The following is a 25,306-nucleotide window of genomic DNA, read 5'->3' as shown; positions in this document are numbered from 1 at the left end:
GAGCCTCTGGACGGAAGGTCACTGTCAGCTATTCAGTGCCTGCCACTAACTGAACGGCTGCCCACTCCTTCGGCGCCTTCAGCTGCCCCTTGACAGCTGCTGCTGATCGCATTAGCCATGAGGGTTCTAGAGGCATTGAGGGGAAGCCATCTCCTTATCTTGTTCAGGTACCGTGGGTCTGTGTCTTGATAAAGAGTTCAGGTGTTCTGGCCATGTGGAAGTGTTTCTAGAGGCTGGGCTGAACAAGGCGTCCTTGCTGTTAGTGAGACAGCCAGAGTTCCTAATCTAGTGTCCAAAGGTCATTTGGTATCCATGGAAAGATTTCAGGGTGTCTGTGAACTTGGATGTGAAAAGCTTACGTTATTAGTTTCAATAAACTCTAATCAAAATGTAAGCTCTTCTCTCACTTGTGACTATTCCCGTGACAGTTACTAACGTGTCTGCATCACATTATTCCTGAAGAGATTTCAAAGCATCGTTATCTTATGTCACTAAGGTTATTAAAATTGTAACATATTCTTATTTAATATGTTAATAAAGCAAATATTATATCACACTTTTTTAGAGAATATTAGTTTCAGTAATCAAACCTACATAGGTAAGACCTTACTTATTTAATACAGTGCATTACCCTTGCACAAATGGAAAAAAAAATTTCTAGACCCATATGGTTATTAATTTATATACAATGCCTACTCCATATGGTAAATAAGGATATTTTTTCAAAGTTGATAGCACACCTAAAATTTCCAAAAATTCAAATTATATGTGTATATATATTCACATAAAAGTATTAACATGGCAATATGTTATACATCAATGAAGCAGCAGCAGCTTTCCCAGGTTCTGTAGTCACCTAAACAAAAGTATAGACTCATCCAGCAAGCTCAATAAAACAAAGAAAAAGTAAAAATAAACTCCCAGAAGACAGCAAAGTTCTGTTACTGTTCAGGTACCTGGCACCAACGTTTGCTTAAAAAGTAGTTCTGTGATTGATATAATTAAGAAGAGGCCCAGAGGCCTCAACTAATTGAAAAAAAAAAGAGTCCACGGTACAAATAAAAGTTTAGAAACCCCATATTTACAACATTTGCTTACAGAGAGGGTTAAGGACATACCTTGTGAGCTGCACTCACTGATTGACAGTTTCGGCCAAATTGGGAATACATTCTTTCTACACACAACTGCCTCAGAGCACGGAGGGACCTGGGCCTAGAGAGGATGACAGTGATACAAGCGATGATGTTGATGGTGAGAAGGGCTAACATTTGAGTGCCCTCTGGGGGCTGAGTGGTCACAGACATGTTAAACGTCATATTTTATGTCATCCTCCCAACAACCTGAGAAGGTAGATCTTGGGGCCCTCAGAGACAGAAAAGGCCTCCCTATCCATAATGGTGACAGTCTTAGGGTTGGTAATGGCAGAGGCTGAGGCTAATTCCCTTTTGAGGGCCAGCATTAGGCATGTAATGTAACTTGTGTACTTACCTAGGGTCTGTGCTTTGAAACACTCCATATTCAGTTTAATGCCTCGCTGTTTCTTCTTGTTGTTGGTGTTTATTTGCTTGCTTTGAGGTAGAGTCTCACTATGTAGCCGAGACTGACCTGCGGCTCACTAGGTAGCCCAGGCTGACCTCAAACCCACAATCCTGCCGTGTCTCACTCCCCAGCGCTAGGAGAGCAGATATGTGCCATTGTGCCAAGAATTCTTAGCAAGTTCTGAATTTCCCTTTTGCACTGAATCCTGTATTGTCTAGCTTGTCCTGCATCTGGGTATAGGGAGACTGTGACAATTCCTGGGGCTGGGACTTGGGGAAGCTACTTTTGGAGGGGCCCCTGTCACATTTTTCTAACTGGGTAGAAAGCTGAGGCAGGTCAAAGGGGCAAGATAGAGTTTCGCTGGAGCTCAGAAGGTTTCCCCGATGCACCTGGGGACCTGGGCCAGTTATGGGGGAGGGGACTGGATTGCTTGGAAATCCGCATGCTCTCTGCTTCTGAAGTTGCAAAGCTGAGCACAGGTTACGGCTGATGAGGTTCTGGGGGCTTTCACGGTTAAACTTACAAACTGTTGCAAGGTCTGAAGCAGGTCATGGACACTGAGATGGTGGGAACACGGGGAGGACTTTACTGGATTTCTTTCGGGGGGCTTGATGCTCCCCAAATAGCACACTGTCTTTCTTGTTGCCGTGGTACCCTGGTAGTAGTAGTTTTGCCTTCAGGTTCCACACCTTCCCTGTGTGCTGCCTCAGCCTTCAAGGGCTCCTCTGAACAAACTATAGGTTCTTCTTAGTCGGGTTTTTTCCTGCTGTTATTAAGGCTTTTTTTTTTTTTTTTTAAATATCATGGCTAATAAGTGTGGCTTCAGGCAACCGCTTCAACCCCTGGGTCAATCAAGGGGCTTTCAACAGGAGCCAAACTGGAGGGCTTTTGTTTGATTTGGGTGTGAGGAATGGAGTGAGCTCTAAGCTCCATCCTCAGAGCCCACCCCGCTCCCAAACTGGGCTGCGTGGGTGTGTCTGGTGGGCTGTGAGTTGGCAGGTCTTCAGGATCTGATTGATAGGTGCTGAAGGACTGACTGACTGCCTTCCTGTCACCACACAGACTGATCAGTATTCCTCCTCCTCGCATTCAGGGGAAAAAGTTACGGGAGCCACCCCTACAGGCCTTCATCAGAAAAGTTTGGAGGTCCAAGAAATATCTGTCTCCTCTTTAGCCACGCAAAGTTCTGTTTTCAAAGCTACGAAAGGAATGCTGATGCTCCCCCGACCCTTCCCCACAGACATTTGTAATACTTTCGGTCTGGGTGCTAGACGCACGTCTTTAAGTTTTTTCACTTCTCTGTGCCTCCTCATCTGTAAAGCAGAGATATTAGTGGCAATATTTGGAGTGCTTGCGATGATTAAATGAGATAATTCCTGTAAAGCCTAACTCAGTTCATAGCTCACAGTGAATGCTCAAAAACAATCCATCCTCTCTGTCACAGTATTTGTTGTTGTTTTGTAATTATATAGTTTGTGAGATTCCAAATCAGTTGGCTGTTGGCTTGAGCATCTCGGGTGTTTTCCTGGGAGGAAACTTGACTCTTGAAATGGTCAAATCCATTGTCTTTGTCCATCCAGCCCCTCCCTGGCTCTAGTCCGCACCCTTACCTCCCTCCACCCTTCCCGCATTCCTATGCAGTTGGTCTTATTTATTTTTCAGTCAACTGAGGGTGTTGTTAAATCTTTTCATTTTCTGCTGCCTGATTTGATTCCACTCCACTCCCTGCCCTGCTCATGACAAGAAGGCCCCAGAGAGCTCAGTCAGCCATGTCCCTCCCCTGCTGGATCACCCTGTCCTTAACGCACAGCCCTTCCCCACTACTCAATGGCCCCCCTCAGGTCCCTGGTGTGCCCAGGGGCCCAGTGGAAGCCTGGGGAAGGTGGTTTCTGGGGATGACTCCCCACTGTCTGTGACTATGCATTCTCCTCCGGCTCGAAGAGAAATGCTAACACGATTCCTCTGATCTGTGTTGATGGTCGGGCGATGATGCCATGGCTAATTATCTCCATTTGAGTGACTTGTTTAGCACTCTGCAGTCCCTTTTGAGCTTAGCTCATCATGTTATGTTGACAAACTAATGAGAGGCAAGAGCACCATGATGCTTGGATTAGGGCAGAAATAACACCTTGAACCTCTCAGGCTACCTCCACCTGAGGCCCAAGACCTCATATCCCCTGACAGCGTGAGGGAGGTCTACTTGTCCAGGTTTTGAGGCAGGCATGGCTAATGTCATTTCTGAGATAGGAAACCTGTGGTCTGGGGATTGAGGTTTTTCAGTGCAGACTCTTGGCCCAGGCTGGATGTAGCTCACCTGTAGAAGAGGCTGAACTGAGTTTGGAAGGTTCTGGGTCTTCACTTTAGTGGATAACCCACACATCACACCTCTTGACCCGAATATCCCAACTCTTGAAAGTCAACCATTTGGGAGAACATAGTTGGGTTTTGATCACCACCCCGAAAGCCCCTGTTCTGCCCCTGTCCATCTATTACCTGATCTGAACCCAAACTGGCTGGAAGCTGGCCATAGCTGCAGACCCTGGACACTCCTCCGTGCCCTTGCCAGTCAGCCAATGGGGAAGGACAAGGGCTACTGGGCTCTTGGCTCTACTTGATACCTCCTTTTCTTCTGGGTGAGTGGAAGGGCTGCATCAAAACTGAAAGCACAGGGTTTTCTTTGGGTTTTTTTTATAGGAAAAACAAATTGGCATGAAGGCTCAGTAAAACCAGCTCAGGCTGTCTGGGCACATGCCTTTCTCTGCTTTTTTTCTGTTTATTTCCCAACAAATCAATGCTTAACTGTGTTGTTATCGGAGTAGAGCAACAGGTGCAAAAAAATAACCCTGTTGCCAACTCAAATGAAGAGGGAGGGCTTATCCCCTCTGGGAGGCATTCAGAACATACTAGAAGCCCCTGCCAACAACTGAATTAACAGCTCTGTTTACGGTGGGTTTAGTGTTCACAACCCACTCCTAACCCTCCAACACATCAACATGCCATTGTCTAGGGAAGAGACGTTCAGCCGTGCAGACAACCAACTGCTTTATTCTGCCCTGAGTGGAGATTGGTTTTGGCAGGGGTTGCTTTGTGAAACCCAGAAACATTATACTCTGTCTGCCAACTCCGTGTCTTTGTGAGGGTTTTCTGTGAGTGTAAGGGCACAGGGTTGCTGGAGAGGAGAGGATCAGTTCTGCTCTGCAAAGAAAACTGTTGAAATTCTTTCCATGGATGGTTCTCCCCAAATACCAGAATCATTGTCTGGCTCTCTCCTCTCTTGCTCTGTCTCATTCCCAAGGAGGTGGCCAATGAGCTCAGATGATTCCGGAAAGACCTACTGTTGTCTTGGAAGTGTGTCCTGGCTGATAGTCCACTAGGGCAGGGCGGGCATCTGTGTTTTGTTCATTACCTTGTCCCTAGCGCCTAGCACAATGTTGAGCACCTAGTAGGCATTGGATAAATATTTATATGTCAATTGGAGGAGACAACTCAATATGTGTAATAGCTGAACAAGTATTTCTCAGAGATAATTTCTCTCCTGTGAAGGCTGATGCATTCATTTTTTGGCAACTTAAGGCCTAACATCCAGGTTGTTAAGTAATCTCTTGAAGTTGGGGTTGGGTCAGGTCTGGAATTATCCACCTAGTCAGAAGATTCTCCTGATGAAAGAAACTTTCAGAGGGACCTTCTTAAAACGCTGAGTTTTGGGGTCAGAGTACATGTTTAGCCTTTCGATGTATATACTTACTGGTAGCTAGACATTGTGGAAGGTAGCAATTTAGGGGTACTGGGCATCAGGGATATTCTATTCCAAATGGTCAAATAATACAGTGATGGGTTCTCCACAGACAGAGGGGAGCTTGACGGGATCTTTTGTCTCTCACTATACAAGGGTTTCTCATGTTCATGGACATTTCTTTCAGGGTTGAAAACTCCAGGGCTTGTGGTGGAAAATGGAGGGGGGAGGTTCAAGTAAGTTGAGTCTACAGATCAGAAATTCTCAGTTGTGAGAATTCTTGAGGATCCGAAAAACAGTCTCTTGGAAAAGCAGGCTCTGATTCAAAGATCCAGGTGGGATCACACACAGCTCCAAGTTTAACCCTCCTTGGGTGATAAAAATACAGCAGTCTACTGACCACACTCCAGAAACAGCTCTGCAACCTCTGAGTTGGAAGCTAAGTATCGTAGGAGTAATCTGGAAAGTTCCAGTCCCCATATCTCTTAAAGGAGGCTCATGGCTGAGACAAGAGGCAAGGCCTCATTTTGCTAGGCTTTCTTTACCTTATGCTAACTGAATTTAGAATAAAGGAGGCAGGAGGTACAGATTTTGAGGTGTAAAATCTGAAGATAGGGAAAAATGAACTCTTAGGAATGCTTTGTAGGATGCAGCATTATTCCTACATCAGTGGCCACTGAAGAGAGACAGTGGCCTTTTGGTCTCAGCAGAGGGCAACAGGGCATCATAGGTAAGGAGAGCTGGAATGAAATGCCCCAGACTTACTCTCCGAGGCAAGAGGAAATTTAGTTTCTCCAACCTGTGTCTGTTGCATGTTCTTTAAATTCTCATCTAACATGAATGCCGAGGTTTCTTAATGACCCATAGTGTCCTTAGGTCCACAGCCCATAGAGCACATATGGAGCCAGAAGCGGGTACATATTTTTGGTAGAAGGAGAGAATCGTCACTTCTGTGGTTTTCAAAAGGCTCAGTGCTCTTTGAGCTTCAGATCTTGTCCCTGATTTCGTTTGTCATTTCTGAAGGGATTGATAAAGGTCCTGCGAGTGCAGCCAATCTTGTGTTTTGATCAACCTTGGTGCCATACTGTCAGTAGGTGCCATCTTGTCTGGGTCTGGCACCAAGGATGATAAAGATCAGCATGATATGGTCTATTTCCCAATGGCTTACAGTCAATAAGGTGTACCTATCACGGAGCCAGCCTTCCCCTCCCAGTGTTGCATTACTGGTCATGAAAACTCTGAAATCCCAAGAATAGTAAGTACTTTACATATTGCCCCTTCGAGCACCAAATGCCTGTCTGAAAACACATTATGAAGGTCTGAAATTACCTGTGATGCAATCCTAAGAGGATCAAATGCATTCCTTAGGCTTGATTCACATTTCGGCCCACTTGTAAAAGAATATATCATCTGGATTCTACTCAAGCTACATTTCACACGTACATGAATTTGTCTTTGCTCCTACTGGGGAGTGGTCCTTTGAAAGGACAGTCATATTGAAACAGGAAGTCAGTAACTTGTTGCAACATCCTGAGGGCTGTGTTGCACATTCACCTGCTAGCAGCTTTGATTCAGGATTGAGAAGGTGCTGCACGCTGCCCGTACCACGATGTGTAATTATTTTAAAAGCCTTACTGCTCTCCTGACTTGAGAAGTAAACGTGTCCCACGGCAGCCAGTTCTGTGGCGGTTGGGAGACAGTGTGGTTGAATGAGGAAGGGATCTGGGCAGAAGGCACATAGTGACCTTGGCTCCGTCCATGTCTGGGGAAGGGAACTCAGGCACTGGCCCTGCTGAAGATCTGCTCCATGACCCTGCTAGTTCTCAGTATACCTTCTGCCTTGCTGCAGGGACAACCCATACTGTGACCTAGAGTCTCATTCAGGTAAAGCACAAATAATTATGGCAACTTTATTGCTCAAATATGAAGTTTAAAGTATTTTGTGGAGCTGGGCATGGTGGCTCACACCTTTAATACCAGCACTTGGCAGAGGTAGGAGGATTGCTGTGAGTTTGAGGCCACCCTGAGACTCCATAGTGAATTCCAGGTCAGCCTGAGCTACAGTGAAACCCTACCTCAAAAAGACCACTTTGTGGGATATACTTTAAGGGAGAATATATACATATACATATATATACATATATATATATTTATTTATATATATGTATATACATATATATATAAAATGTGTGTGTATATATATATGTATATGTATATAATGTGTACTTGTTTTGATGCTTATTCATGAGTGTGTGCATGCCAGACAATAACCTTTGGCGCTGATTCTCTCAGGAACTGTCAGCCTTTGGAGGCAGGATCTCTCACTGGCCTGTAAGTAGCCAATTAAGCTCAACTGTCTAGTCAGTGAGCCCCAGGGATCTTCCAGTTTCCTTCTCCTCAGTATTGAGATTACAAGTGTATGTCTTGTGGGTTCTGGGGACAAAAGCCAGGTCCCCATTCTTGCATGGCAAATACTTTAGTGAGTGAACTAACTTTCCAGGACCTCTCCTCCCTCCCTCCCTCCCTCCCTCCCTCCCTCCCTCCCTCCCTCCCTCCCTCCCTCCCTCCCTCCCATATATGCTTAATGAAGGCCTGCAGCAGGTCAGTGGTGCTGGACACGCTGTGGCCACATATAGAATGGGAATGGGAAGAGAACAAGTTAAGGATAGCTTTCTCTGATGGTCACCCTCTTCTTAGCAGAGTCACTAAGCTAACAGATTATTAACAGCTTATTGCTAGACTGTCTGAGTTTGAATTCTCATCTAGCTGCAGTTCCTACTAAACTGCATGGCCCAGAACAAGTTGTCTAACTTTTCTGAGCCTCAGATGGTTCATCTGTTAAGTGACTTGATGCCTCACAGAGTTGTGATGGGCAGTGACTTGAGACAGTGTGTTTGACATCTATTAACATGGAGCTCGTGCATTTGAAATACTGCTAAGCTAAAGTTACTGTTGTGCAATTATCATTATTTTACGGCATTTGGTCCTTCATCTTAGTAGCCTTACTACTGAGCACAAGAAAGACCTTCCAGCTGAACAGGTCCAAGCTGTGCTGTGTTTGTTTCTTCTGGATTATTCTCTGGGTTAGACGAGTGGCTGATAGAGTAGTCATTTGGCCCTGGTAGGAGTTCTGAGACTGAGTGGAGCCTTTTGGGTTTTCGGGTGCAGGGCTCCAATACCCTGTTAGAGTGCCAGGGATGTCTCCTTCTCTTGCTGTTCTTTTCCTATCAGTTCAACTTTCAAAACCTCATCATGCAGCCACCATTGATCCCCAGTCGAGGGATCCTGGAGGGCAGAGGCTGTGCTTCAGGCGTGTGGCTCTCCCTGTCTGTCCTTTCAGCAGCATGCCAGCTGTGGGGGCGTGGGGAGGCAGAGCCTGTGGTCACCCAGAGCTTGAGCATGAATGCTTTCCCACTGCTCCCGGAAACTTCCATATAGAGTTGCTGTGAGAGGAAGCAGGAAGGATGGCTTTCAGTTCTCTGGGCAAGAACTGTGCCCATGGGGAACAACTTGGCTTCTGTGCATGGGGGCACGGTTTGGGTTGTTCACAGCTCAGCTGTGATAATGTAGTCACACAGCAGCCCCGAATGGGAAATGGGAAACAGGAGAGCTATCCTGAGGCTTGGTGATGCCGGACAACTAGGATTAGAAGACATTATGCATATGACAGAGGTCTGAGGCATTGTTTAAATTGAACTTGGCTCTCAAGTTCCTCCTTGAAGCTTCAAAAATAATGACAACTATTATTATTGTTGTTGTAAAAACTAGGTATAAGGCTGGAGAGATGGTTTAGTGGTTAAGGTGCTTGCCTTTGAAGCCTAAGGACCCAGATGTACAAGGTGATCCATGCATCTGGGGTTTGTTTGCAGTGGCTAGAGACCCTGGTATACCCATTCTCTATCTGTCCCTTCCTCCCTCCCTCTCTCTCACTCAAATACATAAATAAAAATTAAAAAAGGTATATATTGAAAACTTTCCTGAACATTATTATTTGGTTTTGAGGTAAGATTTCACTCTAGCCCAGGCTGGCCTGGAATTCACTATGTAGTCTCAGGCTGGCCTTGAACTCAAAATAATCCTTTTACCTCTGCCTCCCAGGTGCTGGGATTAAAGGCATGTGCCACCACACCTGGCTCAGTTATTATTTTATTTTGTCTCCCAACAAATCTTTTCATATAATACTCATTATAAATGAGGCAATTGAAATCTGAAGATGTTAAATAACTTGTCCGAATTCATTCTGTTAGTAAATTGGCAAAGCAAGCCTTTGAACCATGGCCACCTGATTCTTAGAGTTCAGGGTTCCAAGCCATGACACTCCTGCCTTAGAGGGGTCTGTCCTATTCTAAGAATGTGTCAAAGCCATCAATCAAATCCAGCCTAAAGAGAGGCTTCTTTACTGATCCCATGAGAAGAGTTAATGTGGACTGCACGCTGGCCATGTGTGAGGCAACATGCCGAGTCCTTCCCCGGCACTCTCCTTTCATCCTATCGACTCCATGCTCTTTGCCATATGGAGAAACTGAGGCTGGAGACACAATAGATCCTCCCCATAGTCAACATGGCCACTAAACTCTCAACCTACACCATCCGAATGATTCCTGGCATGCTTAAGAACTGCCTTCGAAGCACAGCCACTTGCAGCCGAATTGGACTCTCCTTGTTTCTGTGAACAAGTCCTTCAGGCTCAGCTCCAGCAGGACTCGGTCTCTGGCTAGGCCTTGCTCTCTTCCATGGAAAATTCTGCACTGACCAGCAGTCAGCATCTATACCTCTAAATTTCAGGGTGATGCCAACTGCTCCTTCCCTCTCTTCCCCTTTGCCACCAGGGGTCCAGCCTATGTGATGGCAAGACTGGGGCTCCTCTGAGAGAGAAGTGAGCCTTGACAAAGACCTGGCAGAAGAGCATGCCTGGGACATCACAGTTGTCCCAGAAACGTCTTTAGCAGCTTAGGGTGCCATGTTGCTTACCTGAAACAACCTATTACAGCAGTGAGTGGCACAGGGGCATGCCATTCGTGCCAAGACAAAGACTGTAGCTACTCAGTGCAGTGCAGAACTCTCTTGCTGCAAAAATAAGTTCCAGGTTGACTCAGTGGCCCTTAATTTTTTAGGGGAGCTGGCATCTCATCCCTTGCAAGGGAAGTTGAGCAGGTACTAGCTGGATGCCAAGCATGGTAAGTTAGTGTCCTGGGCTTATTTCTGCTGGGCAGCATGACTGGCCTTTTCAAACAAAGCATATACTTCTGTTCCCCAAACTTTCAGGCTTATGAACTTCTTCAAAAAGAGGTGGCATTTCGTGTAAATGGTTAGTGAGCAATGGTAGGGGGCCAAGACTTCTTTCTGACTATTCCTGCCTATGGAGAGGGGAGAATTTTTTTTAATTGTTTATTTATTTTCATTCATTTATTAGAGAGGAGGGAGAGAGAAAGAGAGAGAGAGTGAGAGCGAGAGCAAGAGAGAGAAAGAGAGAGAGAGAGAGAATGGGCACACCAGGGCCTCTAGCCACTGCAAACTCCAGACACATGTGTCACCTTGTGCATCTGGCTTACATGGGTCCCGGGGAATTGTACCTGGGTCTTTCAGCTTTGCAGGATAACACCTTCACCACTGAAACATCCCTCCAGCCCTTTATTTATTTATTTTTAATTCCCCACATAACCCACATTTTATTTCACTCCTTGGTTTGAAATAGAATTTACTTTATGGCAGTGTGGCTTCTAATAGTACAAGTAATGATTTCTACTACATTTCCAGAATATCTGCCACCCAGGGACAGGTGGCGGTAGCTCCAAAACCTGGTGCATTTCCTAAACCTCCGGTGATGAAGCAATGTCCCTGTGTGTGCCAGGCACTGTGCTGTGTGGGCGCCAGGCGCTTTGGTGCTTAATCCTCAGCAAGTCCGAGCAGTCAGGACTAATGCCACCTGTTTCCCAGGAGAACAGATCACAGTTCAGGAAGGCTGAGGGAGAGCCCAAGGTTGCCACACCACCTGTAGCAAAGTCTCCACAGGTTTCATTTTTAGTCGCCACTCTCAAGCAAGGGTGATTTTCCCTGAATACTTGGGAAGGTGCTTGGTGGCCTCCGGTGGACAGAGGCCACTGATGCTGCTCACCATGCTACACACTGAAGAATTTTCCAGCTCCACCTGTCCTCCCATGTTTATTGAAGCCAGCAGGATTTACAGTAGCCAAGATATGGCATGTATGTATGATGGAGAACTGCTAAGGCATAGCCTGAATGAAGTCATGTTATTCGTAGCAATGGGGATGGAACTGGAGGACGTTGCATTAAGTGATAAGCCAGGCACAGGAAGACAAATACTGCAACCTCCCACTCCTTTGTGGAAGGCAAAAATGTTGACCTCATGGGAGAAGAGAGACGAGCGGGCACGAGAGGTGGGGAGGGTAGAGAGAAGGAATGGTAGAGAAAAGTTGGTGAACAGGTAGCAGAATTAAGATAGGAAGAATTATTTCTAGTTGTTTTCAAATATTTTATTTATTCATTCATTTATTTGAGAGACAGAGGCAGATAGAGAGAAAGAGCGAATGGGCGAACCAGGGCCTCCAGCCACTGCAAACGAACTCCAGAAGCATGCGCCCCCTTGTGCATCTGGCTTATGTGGGTCCTGGGGAATTGAACTGGGTTCCTTAGGCTTTGCAGGCAAACACCTTAACTGCTAAGCATTTCACCAGCCCTATTGCTAGTTTTTAAAGTAGGACAGGGTAGCTGCAGTCCATAATTTATTCTTTCTCAACACAGCATGGGGAGAAGAATTCGTCTGTGATAAATGTTTACAAAGATGGAACTAATGATGCATTGTGTATATACGAGTTACCACATTGTGCCACTGAAATGTGTACAATTAATTTTTTTAAATTATTAGGCCTCAAACCTCAGTAATGGGGTCCTTGAGAGACTTCCAGTAGTCACTGTCTAATATGTTCAGAATTTCCCTCAGCTAAGGATGGAGAGAAGTAAGCCGTCGTCACAGCTTGCTTTGAACATACTATGTGTAATTCCCTTTTCCTTAGCCTCTGACTTGAGGACCCAGTACTGGAAGAGGTAAAATGTTTTACAACACCCTGAAAATTGCTATTTAAAGAAACACAAAAAGGGGCTAGAGAGATAGCTAAGTGGTTAAGGCCTGCAAAGCCTAAGGCCCTGGGTTTAAACCCCCAGCACCTCCATGAAGCCAGATGCACAAGGTGGCACATGTATCTGGAGTTCATTTGCAGTGGCTAGAATCCCTGGCATGCCCATTCTCTCCCTCTCTTAAATAAATAAATAATAATAATGTTTTTTAAAAAAGGAAGGAAATATAGGGTTATTTTTATCGCAGGTGTGTATGCCAGACACTGGACTAGACACTTCTTTCTTTAAAAAATATATTTTATTTATTTGAGAGAGAGAGAAAGAGGGGGAGGGAGAGAGGGAGAGAAAATGGGTGTGCCAGGGCCTTCAGCCATTGCAAATGTATTCCAGATGCACGCACCCCCTTGTGTATCTGGTTCACATGAGTCCTGGAGAGTGGAACTGGGATCCTTTGGCTCTGCAGGCAAATGCCTTAACCACCAAGCCATCTCTCCAACCCCAACACTTTTTCTTTTTTTAATTACTTATTTATTTGAGCGAGAAAGAGGGGAGAGAGAAAGAGAATGGGCACGCCATTGTGCATCTAGCTTACTTGGGTCCCGGGGAATCAGACCGCTGTCCTGTGGCTAACACAAGCACCTTAACCACTAAGCTGTCCCTCCAGCTCATGGACTAGACACTTCTAAACCCACTGGGTTATTTATCCTTCAGAACAGATCTTAGACTTACCAGGCTATCTTGCCCTCCCAACCTCCCCTGGTTAAACCAGTGAGGAAATTGAGACAGAAAAGGTAAACAGATGCACGGTCGTATGACTGAAAGATCCAGCCTAGATTCTAAGTGGGACCCTTCAGATTCCTGGCTCTTCACTTATTTGACAATATCTTCTTTTTAAGGAAAGCTATGCTGACAGGGAAGTAGGGAGCTGAAAATACAGCATAAATCATTCTTGTTCTTTTTAATTAAAAGGGTTGCTTTTTATATCCCATAAAGCAATCAGTGTATACCGTGGAAAGCTTATGTTAGTGTTTGGGGGTGTGGGTACGTTGATCATAACAGGGCTTGTTTTTACAGTTCCCAAGGCACATTTATTATCCATTATCTCATTTGATCTCCTCCAACCGTCCTGGGAGGCTGTTAGAGGACAAATGTCTGCACTCTATCCCTGAAAAACTGGGCCTAAGAGTGGGGGGGGGGGTCTTACCCAAAGGCCTTGGCTAGGCTGGCCCACTTAAGGCACCTCCTCACCACTCCTTGCAGCTCTCTATGGGGTCTCAAACCTTGTTTGCTCACAAGCCTGGGGGAGCTCCAGTGAACTCTGACTCACTAAGGGTTAAACTGTATAAACTTTTATGAGTACTAACCATTTAATAGGGCCTGTAAAAAGGGTCCCTCATCATGCTGGCTGCTATCCCCTGAAAGGGGATGCCAGTGGGGAGTAAGCCTTGAGGAGATGGAGGGGGAGGCCATGGGTCAGCTGTGGACCCTAACGTCCTGTCTTCTCTGTGAGTTGAGAGTTGTTATGGAGGCTTCCTTCATGAAGGTTATGTTGACAAATGATACCTACCTCAAGGAAAAGGGCTTGAGGTTGCTTGGCTACATATAAACTGAGAATTGACCTGAAACCACTATCAAACTTTTACTTTTTTAATTCTTATTATTTGCTAAGGTCTTGACTTATACGCCCTGTGTGAGGCCTATAATGGTGTTGTATGGCAAATTTCCTCCGCATTGAAGATGTGTAAATTGGGGGCTGGAGAGATGGCTTACCAGTTAAGCGCTTGCCTATGAAGCCTAAGGACCCCGTTTTGAGGCTCGATTCCCCAGGACCCACATTAGCCAGATGCACAAGGGGGTGTATGTGTCTGGAGTTCGTTTGCAGTGGCTGGAAGCCCTGGCGCACCCATTCTCTCTCTCTCTCTATCTGCCTCTTTCTCTCTCCGAGTGTCACTCTCAAATAAATAAATAAAAATGAACAAAAAGAAAGAAAAAGAAATTTATTTTAAAAAAGAAAATGTGTAAATTATTGCTGGTTTTATCAAGAGCAGCTGGGCCAACTCACCAGAGAAGGCGGGGAGGAGGGTATCAGATCCCCACCTGTGGTTTAGGGGTTCCGCTGCCCCAGCTGCATACAATAATGCACAGTGTCACCTGACCTCAAGGGGGAGATAGGGTCTATAGAGAGTAAAAGATCTTGGCACAGTGAGCTCCTTATAGTGGTTTCTTTGGAGTCTCCAGTGTTCTGTAAGTAAGCCCTCACCCCAAGACTGAGGGGGGAGCATCTACAGGAATAACCCCAACACAGTGAGCCCCGCTGAAAGGCTGCTCTGTGGTCTCACACTCCTGGACAAGGAGCTTCTAGAAGTGGCCGCAGGGTGGATGAGACTTCTCCGTGGTACAGCTGCTCTGGAAGGAGTAATTTTGACACAGGAATCTCCATCAAAGTGGCTGTTTTGGGGGCCCCACGTTCCTATAAGTAACCCCTTTTTATGCTCTGTAAGTGATCCCCCACCCCTGAGTAAACTCATTAGTTCACCGAGCTGGTATTGGTATAATTGTACTTTGGTCTGCCATCTGAGCCCTATTTGGGGTGAAGACGTGTGTCCATGTCTCACGCAGAGCTGGTAGAGGAAGTGGCTCGTACTTGGTGAGCAGGTCTTCCTCCCACTGACATGGCCAGTCTGAGACAGCCCTGCCTGCGGTGATTCCTTGGGAAGGAGTCACAGGGCGCCCTGCCTGCCTACCTGGCCTCCACACATGCCCGCTTCTGAGCTGCGGCCCTCTCAGGGTTAAACAGTAACCTTTCCACTACTTGTGGTTGAGCAAATGCTGGCAAGAAAGAAGCCCGGCCTTGAGCAAACAAGAGCTGGGGCTGGGCCCCCCGCTTTCCTCAGCTACCCCTTCTGGAACTTGCTACTTTTCTCCTGCCTTCAAGTCCCCTGTGTTCTAGTGATCACTCCGCAAAGCTGGATGGGGAAAAAACAATGCCTTGTTCCTGTCTGAAGGAAAGGAAGTTTGACCCAGCTTGATATTCTTCTCTGAAGGTGAAAATGAAAGAGAGTTCCAGAAAGGAACTTAAGAGTCACAGACTTAAGGGGGAGGAATAGAGAGGCCCAGTGCAACTTGGCTTCAGGTGAGCCAGAGAGGAGGTGACTTTCCACGTTAGCACACCTGCCTTACATCACCGTGCCAAGCGCTCAAAGTACAGAAACATGTTTGATCTCCAACCAGTGCCCAGGCTGGATGCGATTATCAGCATTATGTAGGAGAAACCTGGGGCTCGGAGAGCTTGGGTGGCTTTTGTGAGTTGGTACTCACGGGGAGTCAAGAGAGAGGTAAATGGCAGTACTGGCAGGAGCCCCGGCTCTGGCTTCAAAGCTCTCACGTGGCTACCAGGATGGACAGGGACTCCGGCTCTCCGTCTGTGTCCCCTCCCAGGGCTCCCTTCACTGGCTGTCACAGCGGCTGTCATTCCCACCCCTGGCTTTTCATCTGATTGTTTACCAAACAGCAGTGATGACGACGTTAAGAATCACCATGTTGGTGACTAGCCCAGATCAAGCCTAGTAGAGCTCTGTCCCTGGCATCTATCACAATGCCCAGCACGTCGTCGTGTTGTGGAATCAATGAACATACAAATGTACTGGGTGCCTTTTCCGTGCCCCCACGTCCTACATAGCCGCTCAGTTAGGGTGGGGATCAGAGGGAAAGGCAAGACTGCCATGATTGTGAGAGAGGGACCCCGATCTGTATATAGTCGTGACACCCGAGGATGCAAAACTTCCTCTGAATATGCAGAAAAATTCCATGATCTGTAACTAACCCTCCCTCAACATTTTATAAAGAGCGAGTAACTTTTACGGCCTTAGTAATGGTCATTAAGCTTCTAGAAAAACCCTGCCCTTCCTCTGAATGATTGCACACACCCTTGGGGCTCTGACCTGAAATGGGGAGGGTTCCAGCTTGGGGGTTGGCTTATCATAAATGCTGGATGATTTAAGGAAGATTTCTGAGGTGTAAAAATTTTACATTGTTTGAAAAGTTCTAGACAGGTCCATGGAAGACTGCCGAGGTAGTTTCAAAGTCTGTTGAATTCCTGGTCTCATAACTTTTATCAGCAAGGACAAATTGCCTTTTCTTTACCAGAAAGGGGCAGTGTCTCTTACAGAAACCAAATGATTCCTAATCTTATGAGAAGGCTAGAAGAGTTAAAAGAGTTCACCAAGATGTGACTGAGGGAGCTGGAAAGAAGGCACTTGTGGTTAGGTGGTTAAGGCACTTGCCTGCAAGGCCTAAGGACTCAGGTTCAATTCCCCAGTACCCATGTAAGGCAGATGTACAGGGTGGCACATGCTTCTGGAGCTCATTTGCAGTGGGTGGAGGCCCTGGTGTGCCCATTCTCTCTCTATCTGCCTCCCTGCCCTCTCAAATAAATAACAATTGAAAATATTATTTTAAAAAATATCTGACTGAGGCCCTCAGATGACCAAGGTATCTGAGGAGGTACCTTGCTACCTTGGAGGTATCCACACTCAAACCTTACTGTGTTTGCAGGGACACTTGTGAGGAGACTCTGAATGTCTGATATCAGCTGAGTTCTCGATATGGGTGCTGGATCTGAAATTTCGTTGACTGAAATTCCACTTTAAATAAAATCTCTCTGGCATTTTCACTTTTGTAAAGACCTTGGCTGCTGGCCAGCCTTGCCCTGGGAGCAGGTATTGTATTTTCCTGCCTGCCTTATTCCTGATCAGAGTGAATTCATTTATGAATGGGTGGCTGCAAAAGCGTGCCTCCTACAAATGAGAAATGAACTTGGAAAATTTGTAATTGCCGTTGAGTTCGGCTTTTTCCGAAAGGTTGGTGGCCATGGGCAGAAGGACATTTTCTCTTCCTTTTCTTCCCAAATTAACTCTGTGACCTGCGCTCTCGGGTGACACTTGTCCAGAGCACTGATTGTTTGATCTCTTGCAGATCATGATTCTGGAAGGAAGTGGTGTAATGAATCTCAACCCAGGCAACAATCTCCTCCACCAGCAGGCCGCCTGGAGCGACAGCTACTCCACGTGTAATGGTAAGGGCTCCAGCAACTATGGGCGTCACTAACTCCCATCCTGACTTGTCATTTGAACAATATAGATTGGTGGTGGTGTTTTGTTTTTTGACGTAGGCTCTCCCTCTAGCCCAGGCTGACCTGGAATTTACTATGTAGTCTCAGGGTGGCCTCGAACTCTCGGTGGTCCTCCTACCTCTGCTTCTCAAGTGCTGGGATTAAAGGCGTGCGCTGCCACACCTGGCCGAACAATATAGGTTTTATTTATATAGGGGGCCAAAAGGAACGGACAACTCTCTCTCTCTCTCGCTTTCTCTCTCTCTCACACACACACACACACACGAGGGTTGAACCTTAAGTACAGGTTCTACCACTGAGGTACACCTCCAGCTCTGAGGAAACTTCTAGTGCTGAAGGACTATCTGTCCTCAGGGCTCCAGACAAAAGCCCTTTTGAGATAGATCACCATCTCCTTCAAACTGCAAGGTTCCAGGCTGGCAGAGAAGGCAATAGAAATGTCCAAAGAAAAGAGGAGGCTCTGTTGAAGTTTACAGCAGCGTTTCATTGGAATATCAGGATAGGATTGAGTGGGTGAACGTACACACTTGCACTCACGTGTGTTTAACACACACACACACACACACACACACACACATGCAAGCATGGAGGTTAAGGTAGAGAGGGTTAAAGCAATTTAGTTCATTTTCCAATATCTCTCTGCATGAAGGGAGAGGAATTAGTTAGGGGGCCAGGTCCTGTGTTTTAGTGCTTCCGTCTAACAGGTGTGATCAACCCCACACAATTCTTTGCCCAGTGTGGTCCAGAGAAGCCAAATGGTTGGACACCCTGGTGTTGAACCTACTGACTCAAGGTTTTGTAGAAGGTTTGGTGATTAGTCCCATGGTTTATGGCAGATGCTGAATGGGACAGAGCTGTTGCTGGCTTGGGCACCACCCCTCACTGTGAAGGCACAGACAGGCTTCTGCATGTCCCGAAGCACTGGATTTCAGAAGCCCTGGGGACTTAGCTTAGCCTGCACTAGCTGCTCATCTCCTTGCCAGAGGCTCTGCTGCTCTTGCTTCTTTTTATTCTTTTCAAAATAGTAATTTTTATGTATTGACTTATTAGAGAGAGAGAGAGTATGGGCATGCCAGAGCCTCTAGCAGCTGCAAAGGAACTCCAGATGCATGTCCCACCTTGTGTGTCTGGCTTACATGGGACCTAAAGAATCGAACTTGGATCCTTAGGCTTCACGGGCAAGTGCTTTAACCGCTATGCTATCTCTCCAGCCCCTCTTGTTTGCCTTGAAACGTGAACATGTTCTGTTGGTGCACAGAGCCTAAGAAGCAAGAGGGGGATATGCTCCCATGAGCAGCGAGTCAATGTGGCGCACTACCCCTGGAATTTCAGCTCAACACGGTGGCAGGCAGTGACAACAGGTGGACTTCTCTTATCAGGTGACCTGTCTCACCAAACTGCTGCTCTGCCTGGGCAGTTACATACTTTGTGGCAGGCTTTAGATTCACTGTGGGGACCTTCCACATAGAACTGGAAGTCCTAGCATCTCCAGTCCTCTGAACCTTTGACTAAGGCATCATGCCTTCTATTTGCTTTGGAGAAGACAGGAGTCATATTCTAGCAGAGGGAATAAAATTTAGGTGTTACTTTTGTTTCTTAAGCCTAGAGGCCTCAGAGAAGATCCTGCTTTTTATTAAGACCGAAGGAGAGGTGGAGGTCAGCTGAATGGCAGAGAAGAACAAAGCTCACTGGATTTTCAGTGCTTCCCTGAAACAAGGGAATCTGATGGTTCTTTGCCTGAGGAGACATCTCTCCCTAGCCAACTTCAGGGAAGGTTGGATTCTCCCACAGTTGGCTAACACATCAGAAACTGCCTTTAACCGGACTTGTACAAAGTGTGTGGAAGAGAGAATTACAGGTCTATCACAGGGCTATTTAAAGATGTTGCCTCTTGTTAGAAAGTCTAGAGAAGCACAGTTATTTTGGGGGGTGGGGGGAGTGGAATCAAAGACTTGAGAAATACAAAAAAATAGTTCCTAGCTGGGCATGGTGGAGCACGCCTTTTTAATCCCAGCACTCAGGACACAGAGGTAGGAGGATCACTGTGAGTTCAAGGCCAGCCTGAGACTCCATAGCAAATTCCAGGTCAATCTGGGCTAGAGTGGGCCCCTACCTTGAAATACCCCTCCCAAAAAGTTCCTATTTTAAATAGCCATATTTGTGAGATTTAAAAAATAGACTTGAAAATCTCTAAATCTCTAGCATAAGCTTTATCCATTTGGGAATATTTCTATATGCCTAAAATTGGACTACATCTTTCTAATCCTTTCCTACTGGGATCCCTACTGCTAGCTTCCTCTTTAGGAAGAAGGTCTGGGGCTTTGTTCGTTTTGCTATGAGGTATAAGCAGTGAAAATTCAACCCTGTGAGTGGCAGTTATAAGTGACAGTCACCTTTGTGTCCTATATGATCTTGACCTCTTGCAGTTATTGCTTCGGAGGCCAGGAAGCCCGGGGTGGGTTCTCCTGCCCCTCCTCTGTATCACAGCCCAGGAGCACTACCCCCATGAGACCTCCTAGGGATGCAGAAACTCAGGTCTCATCTCAGACGACCTGAACAGAATCTGCATTCAAGCAGTTGTTAGCCTGACATTAGTGATTTGTAATCACAATGAAGTCTGAGAAGCACTGATCTAGCATGATTTTGAAGGAACCCTTAGGAACAGTCTCCTTGTAAATACATTCCCCTCTGCAGTTTTGTGGAACCCTGTCTGCTGAGCTTGGCTGCTGGTGTCTTGAAATCAGAGCAGCCGTGACCCACAGGAGGACCTCCGAAAATTGGACTCATTAGCATTCCTCTGTAGAGAGGGGGCTCCCTAGGTACATCAGGGCCTCAGGAGTGGCTCAGGGGGTGTATGTCCTTATGTGTCTGAGGGTATATAAGAAGTTAACAGTTGATAGGTAGTGAAATTACTCTTTGGTGGTGAAGCTGTTTGGGGACACTCGTGCTCCCAAGGGTGACCCCTCACACATGCTCTTGTAAGTAACCCCAGTTAAGCTTCTTGGTTCACCCAGCTAGACTGGGATAGAATTGTTTCTTTGGTCTCTCGTACTCTGTCTTCTTTGTGCCCTTGCTGGGGGAATAGACCATATTTATCCAGGAAGTCATATGACAGTGAACCGTATCTTGAGTTTGTGTCATGTTCAATTTTTGTTTCCCTGCCTTAGCTTGCCAGAATGGGGAGAATCTGCTCCATGGCCTTGCCCCCCCACCCCACCTTCCTTGGAGGAGAATGCCCCCCCTTGACTTCTGTTTTAAAGGACTGTAAAGTCCCTTAGGCCTGTAACATGGACCTAGAGACTGGCTCTTTTCCAGCCTCCATGCCTTTGGGTTCACTAGGTGATGTTCTTTTTGTTTGTTTGTGTGTTTGTTTTGTTTTTTCAAGGTAGGGTCTCACTCTAGCCCAGGCTGACCTGGAATTCACTCTGGAGTCTCAGGGTGGCCTCGAACTCATGGCGATCATCCTATCTCTGCCTCCCAAGTGCTGGGATTAAAGGGGTGTGCCACCACGCCTGGCTGTGATGTTCTTATAGATGAGCATGAAGAAGTCACATTCATAGACGACTATTGCAGAACAGGTTCAGTAATAACTTTACAACTCACTGGTGTCTGAATTAACCATCTTGGAAACATGCTCACAATGCTTCTATATTCCTGAGTTATTTGTTTTTAATAATAATTGAATTGTATTGAATATATAGTGAGCTTCTTCAATGGCGAGGTCTCTGAGGGATCATTTATAAGATATATGAGGATAAATAAGGCAGAGTTTGTGACCTTGAGCATCCAGTTCACAAAGGAGAATAAGCCAGCCCCTGGAGATCTGTAAAGATGAACAGAACCTGACAGCAGCCATGGGGAGAAATCCTAAGCATGTCTCTGGGAGGGTCACACCCCAAAGTAAGTTGGGGGTGCAGTGATGGCTTTATTTTTTTTTATGTTCAGAGTTTGAAAGAGAAGTAGGCATTCAACAGGCATAAGAGGTAGGATACAAATGGAGCTGAGAGAATTGCACAGGAAAAAAAAAATGAATGTTTTATAGGCCAAGAGAAAAATAGTGAAGTGTTTCAATGCCTGACTTAGCTAGCAGTCTTATTTCTAGTTTCACTGGGTAACAAGGAGCTATTGAGGTAACTGTGTAGAGAGGTGACATCAGAGCAGCTCTGATGACCATCAGGGGCAGTGGGACACCAGAGCATCAGTAGGTGAATAATCTCTACCACGTTAGGGAGAAGCCAAGGCACTAGAGAGAAAGAAGCATTAATTTCAGGCCTCATTTTTGTTTGAAAATGGTCTGACTTCAGAGAGCATATTTGTGTGCATATGTGTCTATATGTGTGTGCAAGAAAAAAATATGGGAGTGTGGGGATTTGGATCCAGATTTTAAAAAAAATACATATACCTTTAATCCCAGCACTTGGGAGGTAGAGGTAGGAGGATCACTGAGAGTTCAAGACCACCCTGAGACTACATAGTGAATTCCAGCTCAGCCTGGACCAGAGTGAGACTCTATCTCAAAAAACAAAACAAAACAAAACAAAACAAAACAAAACAAAACAAAACAAAACAAAACAAAACAAAACAAAAACCACATAGAGCCAGAGAAATGACTTAGTAGTCTTGCCTGTGAAGACCAAAGGACTGGATTCCATTCCCCAGGACCCATGTAAGCCAGATGCACAAGGTGGCGCAAACATCTGGAGTTTGGAATTTGTTTGCAGTGGCGGGAGGCTTTGGGGTGCCCATTCTCTCTATTGATCTCTCTCTCCCTTGCTCTCTCAAATAAATATTTTTTAAAATACATCTAGACTGAACACATGTAGATCATTTTCACGTCATCATTTCCTAAATAATACAGCGTTAACGATTTATGTGACATTTGCATGTGGGCGATCAAGTAGGATGCTTCGGTAAGACCTAGCCTTTATCAGAGCACTTAGGGCTTGTGCCTTATCTGTCTGTGTTCAGGGATGAGCGTCACGTGCGGAAGGCATGAAGATGCCAAGATAAACGAGCACTCCACCATGATTAGGCAAGAGCCCATGTTTTTTTTTTAAATACTTTTGTTGTTCATTTTTATTTATTTATTTGAGAGCAACAGAGAGAGAAAGAGGCAGATATACATAGAGAGAGAATGGGCGCACCAGGGCCTGTAGCTGCTGCAAACGAACCCCAGACGCGTGCGCCCCCTGGTGCATCTGGCTAACGTGGTTCCTGGGGAATCGAGCCTTGAACCGGGGTCCTTAGGCTTCACAGGCAAGCGCTTAACCGCTAAGCCATCTCTCCAGCCAAGAGCCCATGTTTTGAGCCTATTTTCTAGAACTCACACAATCTCCTACGCTGTAGTTGTATGCTTCCTTGCCCTTGAGCCAGCCAAGCCTCCCTGTGTCAGAAACTCTACCCGAGGAGCAAGTAGGGACCACTCACGGGGGCCCTGTCCTGTTTTGCAGTTTCCAGCGGGTTTTTCGGAAGCCAGTGGCACGAAATCCACCCTCAGTACTGGACCAAGTACCAGGTATGGGAGTGGCTGCAGCACCTCCTGGACACCAACCAGATGGACGCCAGCTGCATCCCTTTCCAGGAGTTCGATGTCAGCGGCGAGCACCTGTGCAGCATGAGCCTGCAGGAGTTCACGCGGGCGGCGGGCTCGGCGGGGCAGCTGCTCTACAGTAACCTGCAGCATCTCAAGTGGAACGGTGAGAGGCGCCGGGGCCTGCCGAGGCTAGGCAGCTGGCTCCGCTTGGTGTTAGAGATGCCACAGGATGCTCTCACCTCCGAAGTGCCATTTCCCAACACAGAGCAGTAGAGAGGAGGTGAGGAGACAGGAAGAAACTAGAGTAGACAGTGGGTGGAATCCCTTTTGAACGCTGACGCAACTCAGTTCTTTCTTATGACTATAAAATCATTTGCAGGGAGACAGGACCGGCTGGGTAGTCACAGAACACTTGCTACTGAGAGGCAAATGTTTCTTTTTACATTTGCTAATAGAGTCTCGGAATTTAATTCCCAATCGTTTCATTGTTAAAGATCAACAATAAATTTTTCAAAAGGAAACAAAAGGCCTTCTATAATTAGGTTATTTATTTATATTCATTCACTTACTTTTGAGAAATAGTCTCACTATGTGACTACGTAGTTCAAGCTGGCCTTGAACTTCCTAGGCACTTCAGGCTGGCATTGAACTTGAAACCCTCCTTCCTTAGCTTCCCAAGTGCTAGAATTACAGAACTATACCACCACTTTCAGCCTAAATCCAGGTTCTTAAAATGGGAGTATTCAAGAAGATGTATGAAATTAGATCTGTGTATTTAGGAGTGGTAAAAGTTCACAAATTTTTCATTTATTTTTTTAAAATTTTTTTGTTCATTTTTATTTATTTATTTGAGAGTGACAGAGAGAGAGAGAAAGAGGCCGATAGAGACAGAGAGAGAATGGGCATGCCAGGTCCTCCAGCCACTGCAAACGAACTCCAGATGAGTGCGCCCCTTGTGCATCTGGCTAACGTGGATCCTGGGGAACCGAGCCTCAAACCGGGGTCCTTAGGCTTCACAGGCAAGCTCTTAACCGCTAAGCCATTTCTCTAGCCCAAAAGTTCACAATTTTTACGGGTTCTTAAAAGGCCCATGCTTGAGATAATAATTATAAAATAAGCACGAATGGCCTGAACACATGTGGATTATTTCTGTAGTGATTTCTGGGATTGGTATGGCCCTAAAACCTCAAGTGTTTCAAGGCCTCACCTTGAAAACACTGCCACAGTAACAGTTTATTCAGACACGTGCATTCTATAAGTCCTGGTAGGTTAGACAATTCATTGTGCAGAATGCTGCAGACAGTGTTAAGATTGCTCCTTGAGTGGCTTTAAAGATCTTGTTTCCTGCACCTTGGAAAGTAGAAATGTTTACCATAATGAGCTGGCCTGTCTACCATGGAAAAGGCATTTATGTCTTAGCAGAGCCTGTATTTGGGCAGGTAACTAGGGCTTAAGAAATGTGAGCTCCAGAGAGCCATGAACCAGAGTCAGGTTCTGACAGCTACCATCAATACCTTAGGAGGGTCAGGGTGTCTGGTTATGGCCCTGGCAGTTGAGGTGGCCATTTTAAATGCCCTCACCAGCCTTATGGCACTCCCTTTGTCTCACTAACCTCACAATGGTGATTGCCAACAAGGCTCTATAAGTAAACCCCAGACATCTTCAGAAAGAGCAGACATACTTGAAGAATTAAAAATACTTACTTCCCGACCTCCAGTTAAATCTGCTCCTTCAGAACCTTACCCGGACAGACTGAAGCCAGAGGCAGCATGGAGGTCTGTGAAGAACAGTGTCCATCTTTGACCTTCCATAATGTGTTTCGTTATGCTACTGTTGCCTCTGAGTGCCTAATGACCGGATTTCTTACCCTGGTTTTACTGTTTGCTTATCTATTGGCACTCCATTAACTTCCATTATTGCGTGTTTGCTTATTTCAGTGTTCTAAGTGATTGGAGTCATTGAATAAACTTAGGATAAAATATGATACCCATTTTATAGATGGGAAGCTGAATGTCACAAATATGAATATTCATAATCTTTCTGGGGAGGAAGATCATTTTAGATTCACTCACATGGATATATGTGTTTTCCTTTGTCTTACTCAAGAGGAGTATTGCAAGCAAACAGGAGGCTGAGAGGTGTGTGTTACTTGTGTGAGCACTGAAGGCATTAATAGAGGAAAATTTACTGCATCGTATCCAGATGTGTTTCACAGACTGGATCTAATCAACGTGGGTTGGATTAAATTTAAGATCAGAAATCTGAAGACTTAGTT

General features: G+C 45.9%; 1 protein-coding gene across 3 annotated transcripts in view; it reads left to right on the top strand.

Moving 5' to 3' along the window:
* Positions 1-25,306, top strand: part of Ehf (ETS homologous factor) — a 46,338-nt gene that overhangs the window by 6,478 nt on the left and 14,554 nt on the right. For all 3 annotated transcript variants that reach the window (XM_045156882.1, XM_004660817.3, XM_045156881.1), the window contains exons 2-3: positions 17,342-17,441; positions 22,949-23,194. In XM_045156882.1, the coding sequence (XP_045012817.1) occupies positions 17,345-17,441; positions 22,949-23,194 (343 nt within the window). In that variant the 5' untranslated portion in view covers positions 17,342-17,344. The remainder of the gene's footprint in view (positions 1-17,341; positions 17,442-22,948; positions 23,195-25,306) is intronic.

The sequence above is a fragment of the Jaculus jaculus genome, chromosome 8 (genome assembly GCF_020740685.1).
Source record: "Jaculus jaculus isolate mJacJac1 chromosome 8, mJacJac1.mat.Y.cur, whole genome shotgun sequence".
In the NCBI taxonomy this organism is placed as follows: Eukaryota; Metazoa; Chordata; class Mammalia; order Rodentia; family Dipodidae; genus Jaculus; species Jaculus jaculus.
This window is presented reverse-complemented; position numbering and strand designations above follow the sequence as displayed.